At 30.5% G+C, this 24,054-nt stretch overlaps 1 protein-coding gene across 13 annotated transcripts in view; it reads right to left on the bottom strand.

The window, feature by feature from the left end:
* Positions 1–658: 658 nt before the first annotated feature.
* LOC126835734 (sodium channel protein para-like) overlaps positions 659–24,054 on the bottom strand; it is a 50,381-nt gene continuing 26,985 nt past the window's right edge. Inside the window, exons 3-27 of one of the 13 annotated variants that reach the window (XM_050568505.1) lie at positions 19,400–19,457; positions 15,089–15,173; positions 14,745–14,973; positions 14,470–14,502; positions 12,764–12,919; positions 12,479–12,684; positions 11,910–12,038; positions 11,173–11,264; positions 10,895–11,107; positions 10,767–10,827; positions 10,547–10,691; positions 10,244–10,408; positions 9,901–10,176; positions 9,668–9,811; positions 9,185–9,433; positions 8,564–8,660; positions 8,405–8,473; positions 6,151–6,464; positions 5,796–5,969; positions 5,560–5,722; positions 5,306–5,493; positions 4,322–4,559; positions 3,657–3,779; positions 3,418–3,532; positions 659–2,699 (exon numbers count right to left, since the gene is read on the bottom strand). In XM_050568505.1, the coding sequence (XP_050424462.1) occupies positions 2,693–2,699; positions 3,418–3,532; positions 3,657–3,779; positions 4,322–4,559; positions 5,306–5,493; positions 5,560–5,722; positions 5,796–5,969; positions 6,151–6,464; positions 8,405–8,473; positions 8,564–8,660; positions 9,185–9,433; positions 9,668–9,811; positions 9,901–10,176; positions 10,244–10,408; positions 10,547–10,691; positions 10,767–10,827; positions 10,895–11,107; positions 11,173–11,264; positions 11,910–12,038; positions 12,479–12,684; positions 12,764–12,919; positions 14,470–14,502; positions 14,745–14,897 (3,510 nt within the window). In that variant the 5' untranslated portion in view covers positions 14,898–14,973; positions 15,089–15,173; positions 19,400–19,457 and the 3' untranslated portion in view covers positions 659–2,692. Of the gene's footprint in view, positions 2,700–3,413; positions 3,533–3,656; positions 3,780–4,321; positions 4,560–5,305; positions 5,494–5,559; positions 5,723–5,795; positions 5,970–6,150; positions 6,465–8,404; positions 8,474–8,563; positions 8,661–9,184; positions 9,434–9,667; positions 9,812–9,900; positions 10,177–10,243; positions 10,409–10,546; positions 10,692–10,766; positions 10,828–10,894; positions 11,108–11,172; positions 11,265–11,909; positions 12,039–12,478; positions 12,685–12,763; positions 12,920–14,469; positions 14,503–14,744; positions 14,974–15,088; positions 15,174–19,399; positions 19,458–24,054 lie in introns of those variants that run through there. The other 12 variants (XM_050568504.1, XM_050568508.1, XM_050568507.1 and 9 more) reach the window with 12 other exon arrangements.

Here is a 24,054-nt window from a genome sequence, read left to right as displayed (position 1 = left end):
TTTCGATTATGTGTTTATTATATACTATTAAAAAAAAAATGTTTTGTTTCATTTGACTAATTATAAGAAATTATAAAATATTAAAACAAGTTGAACGTGTTTACTTCTTCAGACGACGAACAATACAATTTTGAATAGACAAACTCGTATTTCTGTATTGTTATTCACTAGGACTTTTATGCTTTCGAAACATTTGTAACTCACTTCTTATATCGCAGTACTATCCATCCTACATCGTTTAAGATTGTTAAAGATCCCATGTTCTAGGTTCCGGTCACAAACTGCGTTGTAGGATTTGGAAACAAGTAATAAATATGGATTACTTTTTGATATATTATTATACCACTTTGAATATTTTAGCTAATTATTTTATTAAAAAACTGACTACACTTTACTTATTAAAAAACGGTTGGTTATCTTAAGTTGTTTCTTAATCTTTTTTTTAGTTTTCATAAAATTAATACGAAATTGCATAGATATTAATTCGATATCTAAACCTGTTAGGTTAGGTTTGTTGTCATTCACCTACATTTATTGATTTTATGTTGTATTGAACGTAAGCAATAAAGTATCAAAATAGCTAATAAGCAGTTGCAATAGTAGTTGTAAAATAAGACACATTATATATTTTCAACTTTTTTTTTATTAAAGAGACAAACAAATTATTGCAAAATATGAAATGTACAATGTTAAAAAATATTCGTAGGCAATATTATCCGACAATTTTCGTACCGTCAAAGAGGGAAGGACATGCCGGTGCGAAAAACGTCGCATACATATTTTGTTTACAGTATTCAGCGTTGTCCTCGTCTCAGATACAGCAGATAACAATATAATTGAATTAATTTTTTTATAATTATTATTATCATTTTAGTAAAAATTACCCCGAAACAATAATAATAATAACGTTTCTTAAAAAGTAGGCGGAAAAATAATAATTGTATTAACCCTTAAGCAAAAATCGTCCGTAATAAATTTGTTTACACAATACTTATTATCATCCATCAATTAACAATTTTTTTTACAATATTTTCTTAAACTTAAAACTTTCAACAACGTTCAAAAGTGTAACAAAACGGTTTTTAAACATAACCGTACAGTATTACAAATTCCGAATCTATAAATAACAGTGCGTATTATAGGACAAGTTTAATTGGTTGTCTTTTTTCTTCATAAAAATGCATCGTTACAAAATTTGTGCGTTTTCAAGTGATTGAGTCAAGCATTTATTATTGTTTTAAATTGTTTTTTCTTGTTTTTTTTAAAGGAATAAAATGGATACTATTGAATGCTCTTAAAGCAAAAGCGACGTCATTTTGGTAACTCCGTTTTAACTAATAAATTAAACATACATACAACTAAAAACTTAACAGATAATAACAATTTTAGCTACAGAAAATAACAAAGTATGTATCGTTAAAGTTAAATTTTGCCTAAAGCGCTTGATGTTATTTTTATATTGGTGTTCACATATTAATTTGAATCCTATATTTTTACTTATCAATATCGTAGAGGATCGGAAAAACGCAACACAGAATCAAGCTTAATTAAAATAATATAGGTATGTTAGTGTTTAGACAGTAGTTTAATAAACTAAGTACTAATAAATATTTCATGTTATTATTATTAATTTTTTTTACAAATTAATTCGTTTGTTATGTACATTAAATATTAATTTATTTTATCTTGAAAAAAATGTTCGTCCATGAACGAAAAATAACAATTAAATAAATCTTTTAATTGAAAAACGGATGAAAAAAACTAAAGTTCAATCACAGATACGACGAATTTAGAAATATCACAGATAATTTTTATTTTTAACGACGTATTTTATTTTGTTTATTTTTCATGATTATACTATTGTTTTGTTAATTTAAAAAATAGTTGGTTGAATAAAGCCTTATTAGATATATTGTTTTACGTATTTACTATTTAACCTATTCACTTTTTTTCTTTAATTATTTACAGGCTATTGCTACAATATTATTTGTGTATTTTAGAAAAACATACAAATCGTGATACAATTTATCGAAAAAGCATGTTGAGCTTAAATACTAACTTTTTTAAACAATTTTTCTATTGTTTAGGTTACCAAAATGACGTTCCGTAATGTATAATAATTTTACATAAGATAATAATAATATTGTAAATATACTTTAGCGAATACAGCTTAAGCTCTTCGACGTCTCATCACAGACCTACCTAAAAACAACCATTGGCTTTTGAAAATGCACGTGCAATGTATGTACGCAAATATTCTCAAAATAATTTCCTGCACTGTACCGGCTTGCAACGCACAGAGTTGTCAAGATGGGTTACCGCGTTTTTTTTATATACATTTATATATAAAAACATTATATTTATATGTCATTCTTGTAAGCTAATAATTTTACCTGTTTTCCTATTACTAATTTTAACATTTTTTGTTAATTGTACCAAATTGTCGACTACTCTCTCAATAACTCTGCGCGTTTCATTAATTACAATCACATCGTGTCTAGTACGAAATACTAATAATGAAGTTAGAAATTGGTTAATTTTTTTCAGTGCTCTTGCATTGGCTCGATTATTGTTTTTTCTTCATTTTTTTTTTATAATACGTCCAAAAGAATGTGAGCTGTTTTCCTAAATAGTGATGTAGACGATCTGTGAACTGAAGTGACTAACAGACAACAGTCCAATTAAATATCTGCTAGCATCTGTAAACAATTTATTTTTAATGATTTGTTAACAATTTTATTTGAATACAAATTTAAGTTAAAAAAAAAAAAATTTCATAACTATCACACATATTTTATGTAGAAGATCAAAATTAAAAGGAACGAAAAGCGCCAAATTTTATAAAAATAAACATAAAAAGACTAAGTCCCTTTCTGAAGTGTCTACCAAACCGATTTCGAAAAAAACCTGTTTTTGGTTATAAAGTTTAACATTTTCTCTCTATGAGGTCTAAAAGGCTGATTATTTATTTTTGTTATTCAAATTTTACTATAAGCGTTTATATTTTTACTATTATTTAGTTTTTTCTAATAGGCCTAACTAATTTTCTAATAGCTAAATCAAAAATTTGCCTTTTACCCCCCTATAGAAAAAATAGTAAGCTTTACATAAAAAAAATTTGAATCCGTCCAATAGATAAGATAATCATTTCTACGAAAGTAATTTTTTATTAAACTTTCGCTATAAATCAGTGGAAAATAACTTTAGAATTTGTATAATTAAAAAAATATTTTTCACCTTAAAATTAATCAGCAAAAATGTTAACCAAATCAAGTGTTGTCAAATATTGCCTATCCGTTGCCCTATAATAAATAACGCTTTTCGTTCCCCTTAAGCGTTAAATTATACAAATGGTCATATTTGTTGTAAAGTTTGTTAAATTTTTTTTTATAGAATTTTTAAAAATAACTGTATTACTTTACACTGTCCATATCGAAACTTTCTTTATTGTATTTGTTTCCAAAAGTATTTCCTTGATGATTTCCTATTGAATTCCCAACTTGATTTGTTTTACTTTTTTGTTTAACATCACCTTAAAAATAAAAGTTACGTATTATAATAATATACTACCAAGTACCTAAATTATTTAACCAACTAAATTTTTCGTTCATCGTATGATTCGGTGAAATAGGTATATTTTAACTGTTTGTATTTACCCGGAATAGTTAGTTCCATGCCATCACCAATAGTCACTTCTATTTGGTCTTTACTATCTTTATAGGACATCATGCCATCTATAATAACGTCGTCAGCATCTAAATCGATTTCTCTGTTGCGACCTGTAAGTTATAAAATATGTATTATAACTGTCAAAATCAAAGTTAAATAAACACAACACAGAAAAAATCCACACCTAGTTAGTTCAACTATGTTTTTTTTTCGGTGAGTGGTCTATATTGTACGTCGCATAATTCAACTATTTTCGTACTTATGATTTCAATGTAAAAATAAGAGTTAAATTACATTGGAATCGTACACACAAAAACATGTTTACAATGCAGCGTAAAATATAGACCTTTAGGTTTTAAATATTACACGTGTGCCAAATATACTAAGTATATACTATCTACTAAGTAAATGATTTATTATTTTTATAAACATAATTGTTTTTTTTATTATATAATGTTGTTAGTTGTTCTAGTAGCATAACAAAACTGTATTTGGTAATTTATTGATATTAATGATTTTAATTTTTTTTATTAATATGTATACTGAAATATAATATTTCATGCAATAAAACTATAAAACATTTTCATAGCTATGACAAACAAAACAAAAGAAAACAATAATATGATCATTTGAAAGGCAATAAGGGATTAACCTTGGTCCCAACTGTAGTTTAGGCAGGCCTCACCTGACGCCTGAACTGATATTTGATTGGTAAGTTTTGCTCTGAGCGCTTTCAGGAAATTCAGCAATAGATTTTTTACCCATTTGTTGAACCGACCAATGCGTTCGAATGCTTCGGTGATCTTATTCGTATCGCTATCGGCAGTAGGTACTGATAAGTTCGATGAACCAAAATTACTCAACAGTAACGCCAAGAAAAGGTTTAGCACCTAAATAATTACAAACACGTTTTAAAAAAAAATATATTATGCATTAAAATTTTTTATTTTATATATTCTAATATTATTAATCGTCCAACTTCTCGCCATACAGTCACATCTACTTGGTATGTATATAAAATTTTGAATGATATTTTAATGAAAAAATAGGTAAATTTTGACAGTTAAATTTACAAATGGCTAAACACTGGGGGGTAAGATATTTTTTATTAAAAAAAGACAGATCCAAAATACAATGATATCTTAAAATTTGAATTGTTGTAAAACAATTCTATATACCTAAATACATCTACGGATAAGTAAATCGTGACGAATGGAAACCTTTAATAAAAGGCAGCTCGCTAAATATATTTAGTTTTGAATTTATTGTTTAGTAAAGAAATGAATATTTAAACCCTTAAACATAAAAATAATACACATTATGCGTTTATGCACTTCGGCAACAATGTTGTGAATTTCAGCGCTAACGACGGACTCTGTCCTAACCTAACCGACGAAGAGTTTAAATATTTATTTATTTACTATATACATATATAACCATAAGTTGCTTAAAGTTTTTTTTAGATGTAATATAAATTATAATAAAAAAAAAATAGCAAAAATCAAGTACATTAAAAGTAAATATCATAATAATAACTAAATATTAATTATCAATAAAAACGGTTTCCACGTTGATATAACTAAAATAATTTTAAATATTACTATTTAAATGTGTGATTAATAAGTTAGGTACCCACCACAAGGTTACCGATGACAACTGTAGCTAAAAAAAACGGTATGCAAGTTGGTTCGCCCACAAGCAGACAGTCCCACATAGACTCAATCCACTCGCCACACAATACTCTAAATACGATCATGAATGAATGAAGAAAGTCGGTAAAGTTCCATCTGGGGAGCTCTTGGTCTTTGAATAAGTACATTTTTTCTAAACGAAAAATACATCAAGTCATAAACGAGAAGTTTGTTAGCGAAATAATTATAACAGTGTTACCTGTGTAGTTTTTACCAAATAGTTGCATGCCCATGACAGCAAATATAAATATAATTATGCACAACACGAACGTAAGATTACCCAATGCGCCAATCGTTCGACCCATAATCGATATTAACAGATTTAATGTTGGCCATGATTTCGCCAACTTAAACACTCGGAGCTGTAATTGTTTAGAAATTATACACTTGTTGTTAAACATTCTTTATTGAAATAATATTAAATAGTGTAGTTACCAAACGAAAAGACCGCAAAACTGAAAGACCTTGATAGCCGGCCGACAGCAACTCTACCACAGACAGTACGACAATGATAAAATCGAAGATATTCCAACCCATTTGGAAGTAATATTTTGGACTCATAGCCATAAGTTTGAGGGCTGCTTCTACGCCGAACGTAGCGCTAAAAAACTAGAAATCAATTGCATCGATCAGACAAAATATATCAGGGACAACTAGATGACGTAATTGCACGGGTGGAACAAATACCGCATTTAATATACCATTTTTGCTGTATAGAAGTTAAGACAATGTGCACATGTTTTATTCGAGGATTTTATGTGGTTTAGTCGGATAGTTTTAACACACTTACAACATTAGCTTTGTTCAGAATGAAATCCAAATCGGGATCCATTTCGTGGTGATCGAGAGCCATAAACAGCGTGTTAACGACGATGCATAGCGTGATATAAAGCTCAACAAACGGGTCGAACACTATAAACGCCAGTCCTTGCTGAAACATAAGCCACGGCCAACCGCAATCCCACACGCAGAATGTATCTATGAACTTCAATAGCCATACTTGAAATTTCTCGCGAAACGTTGGCTCTTCGTCTTCGTCGTCTTCTTCTTCTTCAGCTCCTTCGTCAGCCTCTTCATCTGTGGGAAACACGTACACCGTGGACACTGTACCCCATGCACCCACGAGAGTACCCCCCGGTATTACTATTAATATAACATACATTTACTATCTCAGCACTTTTTTTTATTAAAACTATGCTTTAGTTTACAATTTAAGCTTTTTTCATGTGTATAATTATTCAAGAGTCTGTAGAAAAAAATAAATATGCATATTAAATCTACACTTTTAAACATAACAAATTACTAGTCTTCGACATATTTTTGGTAAATTATTAAAATTCCTTCACTAGAAGGCCTCTTCGCTCTGTCAATCTGATCTTTGTAAATACTACATATATTATGCTTATTGCTCTGCATTGCAACAGATTACATAAATAACAAATAAAAATACACAAAAAAAATGTTTAATACTTATTTCAAATAGATTGTAATATTATGCTTTTATCGTAGTAATGTAATTAATAATGATTTCCAATGAGTATTTATTTAAAAACACTAGTTCTACTAGTAAAAACGACTAATATTTATCTTATTGCTTGCGTAAAGTACTAAAAATTAGACCTTAAAATATTACTTAAAATTTGAATAAATTGTATACTTTTATTATTAAAATTATAATTTTATACTTCCCAATAGTTATTTTTTTAGAAAGTACCATAATTATTTATGGCTGGGTAATCATTTATAGTTGATAGAAAATAATTCTTTGAAAATGGATTTTGGATCTGAAAGTCGGACTGAAACGGTAGATGCCTAAGTTTATATCATTCAAGTTTTTTAAATATTTAAAACACTACAGTAAAAAAAATCTGAATAATAACACATCTTTATATCAAGTAAATTATGTTTATATAGTAATTAAGATACACATTTAATACGTTAAAGTTAAACTAAGTCATATGAGGTTTTAAAGTATTTTTATTACTTTCCCTTAAAACTATTTGAAAGACATGAGAATGTTGATGATTTTTACTTATATTATAATTTTAACTATAAATATTTTGAAATGATGAAAAATGGATAGTGTAGATTTAATATTAGATACCTATGATTAAACTGTAGTTTAATTGAATATAAAACTAATTTTACTCGCTGCAATTTGTTTTACTAGTTTAATAATTATAATATTTAATATTACTGCTAAAATGTGTTTCATTAATTTATGTTTTTCTATATATCTATGTAATAATTAAAATTGCTTTGTAGTATTTTTTGGGATTCAATTTATAACACAATACTTAATACTTAACAAACTACAAACTAAATGTATTGCAATTTAAAAAAAAGGTTGACAAATAACATTGCGTAAAACCTAAGCATATTACTGTAAAGAAGAAATATTAAATTTACTGTCAAACGGTTTCTACTAAAAATACGTAACTAATTATACAAAGTTAATCAAGCTAGTATTTATAGTATAAGTAACTGTAGTTTTTATTAAAACAACTTAACTATGATCAATTTAAAAAAAGCGTTTTTAAATGCTTTTACACTACGATAAGATAATGAAATTACTAATAATTTTTGAAGACTCTTGGACAATAGTTTCCATAGTTTTACATTAGACAGAAGAGATGAAATAAAAGTCATGCATAGAGACCAAAGTACTGAGTAAGCAGTTAGTTATATTAAGAGTAATGTACGAGAAAATGTTGTGTCGATTAAATGTACAGTATTAATATTCCCATGTGCTCTTTGGATAAAGATGACCAAATAGTCATAATACATTTATTATTTAATATCAACAATAATTGTGATTACTACCGGGTCCTTTGAAAGATATTAGATAATAGTATGCGCTTAACTCATGCAAGTCAATAAGGGATGCTAGCGAGTATTTGTTTATACAGCGTTTGGTTTTCTGATAGATCATAGATGGGGTTATACACACATACACACACACACAGCTGGAGAAAAGTTACACGTAGATGATAACAAAACAGTTAACAAAATAAATACGTGACGTTCGCAGAAGTGAATCGTACCTTCTTTTTCGCTGGCCCTACTCTGTCGACCGGCTGCTTGTTCAATAATATCGTTTAAGACCATAACGTCTGAAATCAAATGATTCACTTTACTGACAAGCATTGGTACAAACAATTACAGGGATAGGTGAGTAGGTGTTAAAAAATCTACAAGCGTACCTCTCATGTCGACAATGGCGTGCTTTTGCGGTTCGTTGTAACTACATTCGTCTACTTGCTGTTTGGATTTGGACATTGAACCAGAATCATATTCCTCCTGAAAATGTAATCGTACATGAGTCGTAATTATCACATTCTGATTGAAATGTAATACAATTATAACATTAGTTAATAAAATATGTGTTTTGTTAAGCGACTATTAAAAACGACTAGTTAAAAAAGTTTCCATGGTTCGAAATAAGGATCACAATATTTTTTATAATTTTAATTTGATTTAGTTTAGAATATTAACACAACATAATGTGCACAGGTGATTTATTGACAAATTTTTTACCATATTGTTAGGTCACTCGCTTATTTTGCACGTGACAAGAAACCCAAGTCTAAAATTTTGAATACCATAAAAGCGTGACCCTATTAATTTATGTGAGATTTGTTAGATTAATTACATTGTGTATCAAATATTATTATTAAAATTACTTATACGTTTTCGTATTAGATAAACGAGTAAGACCTAACCCCGGTAAAAAAAGAACAAGTTAACTATTTTTTATATCTATTTTAGAATGTAATCTGTAATCAGTTAATGACTTATTAATAGGTTCGTTTTGTGTAACTTACATCTTTGTAATATCTCTGCTCGGCAGGATAATTATAATTTCTGGCTGATCTTGACCTCAGTTGGCTTTCTTTGGTCACGGGCGGTTTGAACAAATCTGCGTGGGACGTATAGGTAATCCGAGATGTATGCGACGTATAACTACTGTGTCTTGAACCTAAATTGGTATACGATAAAGGCATGACGATGGCACCGTTTTCTTCGCTCATTGGAGTCACCGCGTTCGAATCGTCCGCATATGGTAAATGCTCCTGGAAATGTATCCAAGTTTATGATAAACTTAATTCATATTCGTAACGTTAAAAAATAATTTCGAACAATAATACCGCTTAAGGTAGTGTAAACTATCGAGTTCAACAAAAATGTATATATTTATTATTGAAATTAAAATAATTTAATGACCAACGATTAGTCAGTATTTTGATTTTATCAAAAACTAAGTCGTTTTTTATGCTACACCCTATAGGCTTGGCAATAAATATTACCTCGGCGTCCAGCAATGTATTCAGGACTAACGGTTTAGTGTCGACGCCGGTAAATCTCGGTCTTCCATTTCGATGGGTCAGCTGATGACTTCCGCGTGACGCCCGTCTGAGATTGAAGGGTGACCCGGGTAAGCTTAGACTTGTCTTTAAGGAAACGCAGAAGATTAATAAAAGTCGGAAACAGCATATTATACCTATAAATCTTATCGGGCTTATGTGCTGTTGTCACTTGCCTTTCTCGTTTTACCACCCTGCCTGCCCATACTTGTAGTGTCTGAATGTTTGTCTTGACTCGTAACCGACGCCGATCGCAAACTCATTTTTTCACGATGGTTGTCGTCGCCGAGTCCCCTGTCTTGACCATCGTACATATCGTAGCTTTGACAAGAGAAGTCCGAAGGCGATTTCGGATGATGGTGAGCGGTCCGAGCTCTCACTGCACGTTCCGCTACCCTCTCCTCATGAGCTTGCCTCCGAATCTCTCTGTCTTTGGCTGCCTGTTCCGCTTCCTTAAAATATACACACTCACAGTATTATCACGTAACCGATGTAGTTGTAAATCCATAAATATCTCACCCTGATCGCTTCTTCTTCAGCCGCCTCTTCTTCCTCGGCTTTTTTTTGCAACTCGTCATAAGACATTGCTACGATAGCTAATATCAAATTGACAAGATAGAACGAACCGAGGAATATTATGACAATGAAGAAAAACATGTGCCACGGCCCGGCAGCTTTCAAAACCTATGAGATAATATACATTTTCACTGATGAACCATGTGTTTTAATTGATATAGAACTTTTGTAGTTAAAGAACAAGATTAACTACTTTTACGTTATATCAATGTAATTAAACTGAGATTGTAAAATTATTTTTCTAACCTGTTGATACAGGGCTTCCCAGTTGTCTTGAGTCATTAGCCTAAACGCTGACAACAAAGCCCAAGCAAATGTATCAAAACTAGTGTACCCGTAGTTTGGATTTGGTCCGAAACCTTGAATGCAAATGTACCCGGAATGACATTGGCTAAAGAATAAAACACGTTATAAAAGCTTCTACTTTTATTATCAGTGAGTAGTGACTTAATTTATTCTGTCTTACCCTGCCCCTGTACCATTTCCGCACAATGGATAGTCATCTTCTTCGCCGGTTTGCCAGTTTGCTACGGAATAAAAAATAATTTACCATATTGCTTCGCATCTCTAAATAAGAAATAATTGTTTATTTACATTTGTTCGACATAAACGCTTTCCAATTTTCCCCCGTCAGATTACCAGCCGAGCCGTCAGAGGGAAACTCTTTAATACATTTTTGCGTTAAAACACCCATATATAATTGTAATCCTAATAACGCGAACACAGACAGAGAGAATATTGTTAATATTATGACATCCCTGAGGTTTTTCACGGATTCTATCACAGCTCCGACGATAGTCTTCAGTCCTTGTGTAGAAAAAACAAAATGTCGTTAGGCACGTAGAGCAGTTGTAAGTAATGCTAATAATTACCAGGTACGATGGCTACAGTTTTGAGCGCTCGCAGTACTCGAAATGTACGGAGAACAGCTAGGTTTCCCAGTTCTATACCCATAGTAACATAACTGAAAATTACAAAATTTAACTACACGCGCTACAAACAATATCAATATAATACAAATGTAAATCGTTAAACCAATTGATTATTAATTAAGATTACCTACCTTCATAATTAATAAGGAATTTAACTAAATAAGTACTAATGTCAAAGAAATAATTTACTAAAATATAATTTGTCTAGAATTTATAAATATTTTAATCTAAATAGTATTGTCGGCTATGAAATCTAAACTCCGAATAAAACTTCTATTTAATAAAATATACTATTTATGAAAACAAAGTTGAGTATTGCAATACTTTGAGAAATAAAATCCCCAATTACCTAGTATAACAATATTAAAATAAATAGTTAGTAAAATAGACACGTCTATAACGTAACAACATCTAATAAGTAGTTTGGAAAACAATTGTTTTTCCTCTACGTTTTTATTATCATTTGTTATTGCACATTGGTATTACCATCAAATAAATACACGTAAACAAAACACGAAAAAATCATTATAAATCGTAATTTTATTGTACATTATTTATCTACTTAACGTCCAACCCCGTTACACCTGCCCTTGACTACCATTATTATACTTATTATGTTATATTTATTGTTATCGTCCTATAGTAAAGGTATCTACAAATCTACTTCTACTACTCACGCTAATGCAATAACAATGAAGTCTAGCCAATTCCATGCATCTCTAAGATAGGTGAAGTGTTCTAATATGAAACCTCGGGCCATTACTTTCACAGCCGATTCGAATGTGTAGATGCCGGTAAATATTACTCTGGAAACGATTAGATTACAATAAAACATAAATTATAAAAATAAAAATCAATCATTATTCCTAACACTACGTACACATAATAATACTATCCTCAACATTTACCATTTTTTCTAGCGATCTAATAATATGTATAAGCTAAGATTCTAACACAAAAAATTAAATATAATATTTCGGTAACAATAATAATTATGATAAATTATTATAATTATAATAAAATAGTCTATCTTATAATATCGAATAAGATACGATATTTATGAGTATACAAATGTCGTTTTTAAATATTATTACATATACCTATAGGGACCTACAAATATACAATACAATTAACTATTTTATATTAATTACATTTTGAATGCGCATAAAGTTATAGTTTAATGACAAAAATAAAGTACATAAAAATAATTATCAAGTAATCGAAATAAAAATGTTTATCCACTTACTCAGACGCTTCGATAGTTGGAGTTGGGGGCATTATCATGAACACACAATTTGTAAGTATAGTAAAAATGATTGTTACGGAAAATATCGGATGGACCAATATGTAAATGGCCACTCTCCGGATGGGGTTGAAGGGATCTAGCACCCAAAGACCGTCGGTGGCGCTGAACCTGAAGATATCTTTTCCTTTGCTAATTACTACAAATGTCTAAACAAAACAAACACAAAACGATACATGGGTCAAAATCGGGTTTAATGTCGGTATTAGGTGTTAAAAGATCATGTACTTTTTGATTGTGATAGTAAGGATCGATATCTTCGAGTGGAACGGATGCTAATTCGGGCGGGAACGTGCCGATTAGCCGAACCGGTAAAGGCGCTCCCTGTTCAAGAGTGGCGTCCGGCTGGGGACCTTCATCTTCGTCCTCGTCCTCATACCGAATCTGCAAAGAACACTTTTTTTATAAAATATATTTATACATACCGTTTGTGTGATCACTCTAGCATACCAAAATACAACTAAAACTATGGTTAATGGTAATAAAGTTATTTTAACGTTCTAATAACAAGTTTTCTACAAACTATTAAAATTATGGCAGAGTTGTCTAAAATTTATCAGTATTTTTAAGTATCAGTTATTTCAAGCCAAGCTTGGATGTGTGATAAATTAGATAATATCTAATAAATTAGATAAAACTACAAGACGTCAATGAATAATAATCATTGTATTCTTCAAAGATGCATGGAAGTCAAATTGAATTGGTTCAATTTATTGTTAATCCGATTTTAAATAACATGTATTATTGTGGTTTGATAAGCAATTCAGTCAATTGATTCATTTTAGAAGAGAAAAAATGTACACGATGCAAAAATTCAGAATTAACCAAGATTGTAACACATCTAAGGTAAACCTAGACATATTGTTTTAAACTCACCAAATACATATTATAGATATGAACCATTTCTTTATTTCTGACTATAGGTCCATAGTTATATAAAAGTATATTTATTAATATATTATAACTAATAAAGTTTATAGATGAATGTCTTTTGTGAAGAAACTATATTATAACTGATTATAACTAATTTTCAGCTAGCGAGTACTTTTATATTATAATTTAAATATCATAAGTATGTATAACGTTTCTTTAATGGCATATCATCCCTACAAATAAGTACAATAACTATCGCTATTAAGGAGTACTTATTTTTTGTAAGTAGGAGTTACATTTTAAAAGTGGCGATAGTGCGTTTAACTATATTATTTTTTAACGTGCTAATAATATATTGGCGTATTTAATTTAGCAGATTATATTTCTAGAGACTACTACTACTATGTATTATGTATACTGTATAATATGTTATAGATAAAGTTGAAAAATAAATGTTTTATGGATTACTAGATGAGCAATTTGACTAAAATTGCATTAAGTGACCACATTTTGCTATAAAAACGTATAAAATAGGTTCAAAGTTCAAACATCTTTTGAATGTTTAGATTTGAAGAAACAGTGATTCCCTCCATTGCACTGATATCAATTCTGGTATCAATCCATGTTGTGATGTATTAATTATGATGAATATGAATCTAAGTGAAACGTACGTTAAACTTCTATTATATTATAATACCAATTACAAGTAGTATATAATTTATTGGAATTACATTTTTTGTATTTACATTTTTACTAATGCTTATTTGCCGATACATTAGTCCTAATACTGCGTATGATGTATAATATATATATAAAATATATTGTTTATATTTTATATTTATATGCATTTTATAATAGTAAATCATGTATTATATAGCCATAAACCTAAGTGATAGCATGCTTTTTATACATTCGCCTAAATTATCGTAGCAAGAAAATATAAATATGTAATATGTACATACTAATATTTTGAAATTATACAATTATATCAGTTCTATCTTAAAATTATGTTGCCCAACTATTTGTGTTTCCTACATTTTTTTTTACTTCTACTTGCTTACGTCTTTATTTTTATTTCTCTTCCATGGCACGGGCTGTATTTCAAATAATAAAACATATAATATTAATATTGGATCGTTTTTCAAACCCGGCGTAGATTTATCTTAAAAGTTGAATTCCTTTTAAAGGGGCTTGTATAATTATAAATCAGTTGCCATAAACTTATGACAACTATTGTATTTCTTTAATTTAAAAACAAATTAAATAACAGAAAAAAAATAACGAAGGGTAAAAATATTAAAAGGACTCTTGTTTGACCGAGCCTCAAGAGACTCACCTCCCCTTCAGCTCTTTTTTCCTCAAGTTCTTTCTGTTTTGCATGATCTTCGGCTATGCGCTGTTCAATGGCCCTCAGCGATTCGCGAGTAAAAGGACGGAATAGGCTTTTTTCTTCACTGGAGAACGAAGAATCGGTGTCAGCAATGGACATGGTCGGGTGCACTTCTTATACCCTGGTCAGCCTGCCCCCTCCGGACTGCTGGAGAGGGCTCAAGCACGTTAACCCTCTGAAAAAAATAATAACAATAAAACTAAACATGTTTTGACAAGTATTTAGCATGCCGTAAAAAAAATCGTCAACACTAAATGTTTATGTATATGTTATAAATTACACTTATTTACCTCTCGTCCATCCGGAAAACAGAACCTTTGGGGCTCTATTTTGGATTCATCCTTTGAACAAGACAGTTTGAGCACGTTCTTAATGCTTAACAACCAGAAACAAACAAAATTATAATACATAATTATGCATTTGTATATGTTGATGGTGAATCCCAAAAACCCAATGATATAGAAAGTATTTAAAACTTGTTTAAAAAAAACTTTAGGAAAAAAATATTTGAATTACCATTATAAAGGGCAAGCTAGTTGAATTGCATTTTTAAAATATCACCATCTATACTATATTACAAATAAATCATAGTAATTTAGTATTTTTTTAAACTAAATTGTACTGAATGTTTTAATGCTATTGATTGCATAAGAGTCAAAATAAAGGATAATGATTTTTAGATTTATAACCATTGCAATAGTAGTTAGCTAACTTAAAAGAAAATAACGATAATGAGGTGTAAAAAGAACAGCAAGAGAATAAGAATGGAGTAAGAGGTTGTTGATCTGAGCCTTCTTTAAGGCTAGGTCTTGTCCTAGCCAAGTACTTGATCCGCATACGAAATATTGGCGAAGTAAAACAAAAACTGACAGTAAACCTAATTTCTCGCTTGTGCGTGCAAAATGTTGCAGAATCACTAACCCCGAGTACTAAAAGTCAGCAATTGAAAAATGAATACCGATTTTTTTTTTGTATAGCCAACGAATACAATTATAAATTATGTATAACAAATTTACTACAAACATTACATGAAAACAAAGAGAAGTCGACATGGGTCAGTACTCGTTTTGGAATCAATTTACCCAAAATGCACTGAAACGTTTATAACATAATATAATAACAGCATTTACCTTGATAGACAGAGACCTAACCTATCCGTCAGGGATAGAAGTATTAGTATGTTCGATGTACGTTGTGTGGATTGGACAGATACAGAATAATAATATCTTTTTTTTTTGGCAAAACCATCAAAACCGTATTACTGTAGTTCATCGCACAATTTTCGGTATAATGTTTTGTCGATAACGGTGTCAATGACTTTTTCTGCTACTCGAGCCTCTCTTCCTCTTCGGTCAATTCGCAAATAATTTTGCGATCGTTTTGTATATTATGCACGCCCATGCATTGAAAATTTGGTTCAGTTAACAAAATTGCATAGCCAAAAAAAAAATGATTTTGAGGGAACGTGCCATAGTCGTAAGCTCGTTAAAATCCAAGGGTCGCAAAGCCGTTTTGTGGCATTGACAATACCCCTCACTCGCTACCCCATTTCCCATGATTAACTTTACCAACACAATCCTATTACTAAGATAGATATTTCTGATAGGTTATCAGAAATCGTGACTAACACATTTTTTGATGTGACCATACCGTCATGTTCTATTAGAAATAGTTTTCAAAATATTAATCAGATTCAAATCATAAACACAAGCCAGTTATTTTTTTCACACTCGGTTGCCAACAATATAAAACATAGTTGAACTAGTCACCTTTAAGACATTGATCACATTTTTTATTGTGACACAACATTTTAAAATATTGCGACATAAGGTTTTATGGACATACATAATATTTTACTTTGGCTTATAGAAGTGGACGTTATAGTAAAAAGATAGTGTGTTGAGAACTAGCGACATTTATATTATTTAGGCAACCCAAAGGCCAAAGTGACGAGTAATACACTTAGGCCTTAGGTCATAGTGTATTATTACAATCCGTTAATACACTATGATCGATGATTGTTATCGCCGGTTTTTTTCCCCACTTTTATTGCCATTGAAAGTAACGAACAACACGGACAACATTAGGCGACACGAAGAAGAACCGTGCTCCGGCACCAATTATTTCAATTACCTCAGGTGCCGTCAATCGATCGGTCGCCGAATTTCAGATAGTAAAATAAAGTACAAGGGTAGAAAAAAAACTTTCCAAACTAGAATATTATTCCCTTGCGGTACAATTGTAACATTAATAAAATATATAATCAGACGATTTTTGTCGACACGCTTAATGTATCAGTGACACGCACAAGGGTTCGTCAATGCCTTCGGCGAACTGAATTAAATATGTATATAAATACACGCCATGTAGATTATATAGTTATTTATGCATAAGTATAATATCATATACAATATAGTACACATGCGTACCAGTGCAATATAAATGGATAAAAGCGCGTTTCACGCACACGAATAACGTATACTGGCGGTTATGTTTAAACGGCTTACGGTCAATAATAGTTTATATTAGCTGATATTTTTCACTGTCCCAATTTAAACTATGTCACTCCGTGACGTTTTGAGTGAAATGTACCTACACCGCTGAATTACCACGTTTCCATTATTCCATTACGGTCTGTTTATAGTTTTCACCAGGAATTTCAATTTTGGCGTCTTTTTGCGTGACCTACTGAAACTTCCCATTCGTAGTCGAAATACATAATTAATCGACAATATCATTACGGCTCGAGTGTTACTACAGTTGTTAATTCGTTATTTCGAGTAGGAGACACCGCAAGTGAAATAGTCACTAGTAATAGTCTTTTTTAGAAATACTCGCCGCCGGTAAGTTCTCTAAGCAACACACAGTGGCAGGCAGACACTAATAAAAAACAAACATCCACCACCAGTTACAAGAATCCAAGTCAAAAGTCGTTGGTAAGACAGCATTTCTGACATAAGAACTTGGCAGGTAACCCAGGTCACGCAAGTGCCTATAGCCGCAATGCAGCTTCTCCCAACTTTCAAAAAGTATGCACGACTGACGGTTCTTTTTAATTCTCATAAAATAAGACCTATATATGCCGGATGATTCTTTTAACGACCTAAACTAGTTTTGTCTTAAAACTAACTTTACTCCCACCCATCCTCCCGTCCAATATTTTAAACTTTAATAACTTTAAAAACAATTTTTCGAAACTGGTTATCGACCAGTCAAAATGTACAGCAAATTATTCTAAATTTAAAAAGTTGTAAAAAATGTTATATATACGTTACGATTAATATATATATATATATATATATATATTTATTAGAATATTGTCTAATATATATAACAACTATATTGTTGTATATATATATACAACAATATTTTCAAATATAAAAACTACAAAATATGAATTATTTTAAGAGAAAACTAGTGTAAGGCGTTAAAAGAATCATCCGGTATTTATAAATAATACGCAAATCAAGTCATTGTTTATAAAGCGGTTTAGATTGTATAAATAAATTAAAGTAATAACTACGAGTAAGTAAACACTAATGGCTTGCAATGGCCACAAGGTGATAGATGTAGTAATCCGTTATCTCATACGAGCAAACTTTAAAAGTATTATAACTAGAAAAACTTTATATTTTGTCGCCATAAAATTAGTTGGCATTTTAAAAATGGACACTAGATCATTTTTCGTCAAATATTTATTATCCTTTGCGCTTTTCGTTCCACTTTGGGTGACTGTTTGAAACCTACTAGTTATCACTTATGAGCGTTGTAAATAGCCCTTATAACGTTGTTTGTGATTATTTTATTAACCGAACTATTAAATATAACGCTATTTTTGACATTTTTAATTCATTCTAATAAAACGTGTTCTGCCATGCACACCAGTTCAACAGATGTTGCCGAGATTCGGCAAACAATAATATAGGTATATCTACCTATCTGATATAATATAAACATACGCACATTGAAATTCCCCATTCCTCTCTGACCATGTTTATTTGCATACACATGACGTTTCGAAAAATATGGAATGCAAGCTGTTTTATATGTGGGTGTATTCAATTACACATTAAAACAAATCGTGTGCGCATTGTCGAAATGGTCGTGCTTTTTTTATATTTGTTAAAACTGCATGGCCCTATAAATGTTTTCACAATTTTTATTAAAGTTAGGTCCCGTCGAGCCATGGGGCTCAAAACGTACTATTAACTACCCCCCCCCCCTATTTATACTTGTTATAAGTATTATCATGACTGACGGTTGTTTACGGTAATTTGAAAATATGAGTGTAAACAAATGTTTTTTGTTGGACTCGATCAGACCTGTACTATACTAGGTCACTTGAAAAGTTTATTCATTTTTTTTTTGTAGCCCCTTATTATATCTAAAAACTATATTAGTTTTTTATTTTTATTTAGCCTGAGGATTTTTTTAAAAGTCTCCCGAAAAAACCAAAATTTGAAATTTTTTAATACTAAAAGTTAGTACTTATTGGTCAGTGCATATTAGGCACACACTATAACTATAACAATGTGATAAGATCCTCGTAGTCAATAATAACAATTATTTTAACTAATAAACTAAAAATGATCAATGCTTACCGACGTAAAAGTTTTCTACGATTCTTTCTTCCAGGTCATTTTTATTGATATCCAAGGTCTAAAAATTAAATATAACATCAAATTAATATTTTGATAATATCAATTAAACAACTTAAATAAACAAGTTAGTTCATATTTACAATCATTAAATAATATTTGTATTTAGACAATCGCTATAGTTTGAATTCAAGTTTATTTAAAATTTTTTTATTAAAATTACTTTTATTTATTCTCATAATATTTTATTTTACGATTTATATCTGTCTGTTGCAGTGTTGATGCTTTTAGGGATATTGTGGGAAAAGTGAAAATAAAAGCGTTGTTTAACCGAAATGTGTGTGTTTTTTATAATAATAGACGTCATGGTTGGTATAATAAACTATTTATCAATCGGGTAATGGATACAAATTATTGACTTCCGTTAATGTTTTTTGTAAATGTATTCTAAGAATTATTTTTTCTTTTTTACATCACTGTCAAGGCACAGTTGTAAATATATAGGTACTGTGTGCGTAAGTCAAGGTCCTCCGAAACCCTTTAATCACTTTTGTTGGGCGCGAGTCGCACACGAATAAATGTCGTTTGTCAAACTTTAATTAAAGCGGAATAAAAGCCTGAAACCGATATTGGAAACAATCATTTTTTAATGGACATCCGACAGCCGCTGGCGTTGTGTAATGTAATAGTGGCCATCGCGATGAAATCAATGTGTATACTGACGTACTTGAGTCTTTGGGGGAAAAAAAACTTAATGTAATGAAAAAGTAACAGCGGAGGTGTTCGTCGATTTTTTAACAATCGCTTGTTTCTCTGCCAACGTAAGTCGTCAATCAACCAACTTAGACGTCACTACCTTAGTCGCCGCACCCTTCACCTAGCTCTATGCTATACATACAAAATTCTCGTGTCACAGTGTTTGTAACAAAACTCCTCCGCTTGACCGATTCTTATAAAATTTTGTGTGATATTCAGTAGGTCTGAGAATAAGACGTAAACTATTTTTCATACCCCTAAGTGATAATAAGGGTGGTCCACCCCAAAATTTTAATTTTTTTGACAAAATGTTTATATCTCGATATATATACAATTCTCGTGTCACAGTATTTGTATACAACCCTACATTTTTACCCTTTTACCACCAACCCCTTTTTTGAGATGTGCGAACCAGCCTACAAAGAAATAATTTATATGGCAAAACAACGTTTGCCGGGTCAGCTTGTACGTATATATATATACATATTATTGTACAAATGGTCGATTTTGGGTATTAGAAGCTAGCCTTTCAGATGACTACGATTTTATTATTTTGTTTTCCTCTAATGTGCTATAATATTGTAAGATTCCCGATCACTATCCCGAATCTGTGTTCCCGAACGACCACTATCCCGAAGGTCGACATCCTGAATCTATTTCAAGTTGCCGATTACTATATTATAATCGACAACAGCGATGACATGGCATGTGACGCTAAACCGATATCACAAAGATATAAATATTTTTCGACTAACAACAGGTTAGCTAGCACTTTACATTATTAAAATTATAGTAAGTCGTTTCGTAAAAAGTAGGAGCGCCAAGTAAGTTGTTGGCACTATTAATACCATTTAAATTATTTTTTTCAATAAAAAAAACATGTTTTATACGAGTTCTATTTTATTTCAGGTACTTAAGGGAGTTTTCACTGAATCAAACAGCACAAGACGCCAGTTGAATTAAGACATTTTCGGGGACTTAGGTTGCGTTTCTAAAATAATATTTTCATATTGCTTAAAAGTAATTAGTTAAAACTGTTTAAAAGCTAGTTAAATTTGGCACTCGGACCCAATACGAATGAATATAATGCTATTTTTTTTTTACCAGTACAAATCGCAAAGATGACAACTAATTTGTATTATTATCTACAGAATGTTATTTAATTTTGCTCCCATATTCCTAATTTATTGTCGTTTATTGTCGTTTTGACCCTAGTTGTTTGGATTATTAGATTAATATTTCTTAGATCAAAAATTTTAAATCAGATTACTATAACAGATTAAAACATTTGTGCTTACGTCTTTTAATAATGACTTTGTTGGTTCCCCCCAGTAAATATAATTTATTTTGTGCGTTACCCTCCTAATCTTCATTTTAATCAGTCGAATTTTGAATGTCATATCAAATCGATACTTAGTTTGGTTCAAAACAAACTTTTGTCACATGGTACATCACCTTACATGATATATAACGACTGGTATGCTGTGGCGAATTTTTTAATAAAACTTTGTTTATGATCAAATATTTGTTGTTAGCAAAACGTTTATGACATAGTGCATACGCAGTAGAGGTGATAAGTTGGTCGTTTCGGGACAGTAAGCATAATATAAGTGTACATACACAATCGACAAATACCTTTATTCGGTAAGTATACCTGACCCGCCGGTCGACAGGTCTGCCCATTTATTATCGTATCAACCATAACGCTAAAAGCTTCTCACATCTGCGTGGCGTCGCCTGCCTGTGCGCCTGTTATAACACAGCACATAAGTACATTGACGTGGTGTACTTAACATTCGTATTCGCACACCTATTTCATGGTACGACTGTTTTAGGTGCATTCGCATGTGATATATGTACAAGATGTCTGCACAACATTACCGACAGGGTTTGAGCGAAGGAATTCCCTTTTCGCGTATTTATTAATCCGCAGTGCCATGGACACCCGGCGACACATACCAGTGGGCTTGATTCACTCAACCATCGTTTACACGAAGCTACGACCCAAATGAAATACCGCCAACGTGTCTATGTCGTAGCAGTGGAATTTTTATTTATTTTTGCAAGGTTAAGCAAGCTGATGGACATTTTATTAACTCATCGTTAAGTGTTTATGAAGTAACGTTAATAAAATGAAAAATCCAAAAACTACCACGTTTTTTAACGCTTAATCTTTATTTTTAGTTTTAAATTATATCTATTAGTATTAATAATTTTACTTGTACTAATCTGACATGCACATTATCAGGGAATGGAAATTATTTGGTTTTAACGGTACAATTTTGTACCTCTAAATACATGTTCAAGTTTGAGTTCGGGTTCCTTAAATATGTAAAATCACGATTCCGGTTCAATCGTTTTCAATTATGTAACAATCGATTCGGATTCAAAACCAATATTTTATAGGATCAACTTCAGGTTTTTTATCTTATATAATATAATTATACTTTATATTTATAAATAAAAATAACAACAAAGGTCTTGATAGTGCACGGCAATAACTTTTAATAGTCTAATTAACGATTAGTGTGTTTTGAAAATAGTAAAAAAATGTATCTTATTCTAATACGCTACCTGAAAATTATTTTGGTACATAATAATTTTTGCCGTTAGATAATTTTATAACAGATTAATGCATGCCGAAGTTTGCTCAAACACTAATGACAAATAGACCTTTGATAATAAAATAAAAAGCCAGTACAGTATGGTCGAAGATAAGAAGATGGGAAGGAGCATATTGAGGCGTAAAAGATCACAGATCGAAAAGAATAATTATTATAACTGAAAGTGATAAAAATCACTTTTAAATAAATGTTTCTATGGGAATCAGCAATGGTAGAATTACAAAATATCGATAAACACAAGCTTAAAACTGAATTTTTAATATTAGGGTGGATATAATTGGAGTCATCGTCTGGCTATAATAGTTCATTGTCTTTGTTTTCCAATTATTTCGAAATTGACAACATCACGGAACTATTTTTCAGATAACTGTTGCCTGTTTATTCACTCTTGTCTCTTATATAGCAGCTTAGAATTTTACTACGACAAAAGTGTAATTTCCCCCCTATTCTTTTATTTTTCTTTAAAAAAACCAAATGTTGACTATAAATTTTTGAAAAAAAAAATACTCATGGTATAGCCTACCTATATTTACCTTCAGCATAATTTTTAGTCCTTAAGCTCTTTTTTTTAGTAAAAAAACAAAATAATGCAAACATTTGTCAAAGTATGTAAATAATATCTGTTGACTATAAGTAGACTATGAGTTGATAAATAAGTACATTTTTGAATATTTTGAATAGTATGTAGTGCTTTTAAAATGGTTGGCCTAATAAAGACCAAACAATAAATGTTTGTACTCTTTTGGATACAATTTCTGATAAAAAAGAGCTGTAACACGAAGAAATCGGTTCAGCGTTTTAGAACATGATATAGTGATTACAGATCCAAATAAAAAAAAAGAATAAAAATTATTGTAAAAGCAATAACTATCAACTCCGAATCGAAGCTGTTATAACATATTATACACAATCAAGTATTAATATTGCCTATTTAATATGCCTTCGTTCTAGAAACGTATTAAAATTAGTCATTGTTATGTAATATTATTAAAATTTGTTACTATAATTTATCAAATTGTTTATTATTCATATTATCTTAAGTATGTTAACAACTTGATAGATATTTGACATCGTCGTCCATCTTCGTCATTTTGTTTTAATATAATTTTTTTACTTAGTTGTTAGTGGTGTGCATTACGATACATTTATATTATATTTCCTACATAATATCATGTATAATTTTTATAATAACAATTTTGACTTTTTCAATTTTTTATTATTATACATATTATATGAAAAATAAAAAAACTCAAAAATGTTTTTATAAAAATTAAACAT

The sequence above is a fragment of the Adelges cooleyi genome, unplaced genomic scaffold, assembly GCF_023614345.1.
Source record: "Adelges cooleyi isolate 19-005CV unplaced genomic scaffold, UGA_ACOO_1.1 ACOO_flye_CR_arks_rails_tigmint_CR_PRNA_23, whole genome shotgun sequence".
Taxonomy (NCBI): Eukaryota; Metazoa; Arthropoda; class Insecta; order Hemiptera; family Adelgidae; genus Adelges; species Adelges cooleyi.
Note: the sequence above shows the minus strand (reverse complement) of the source record. Positions and strands in the feature narration are given on the sequence as shown.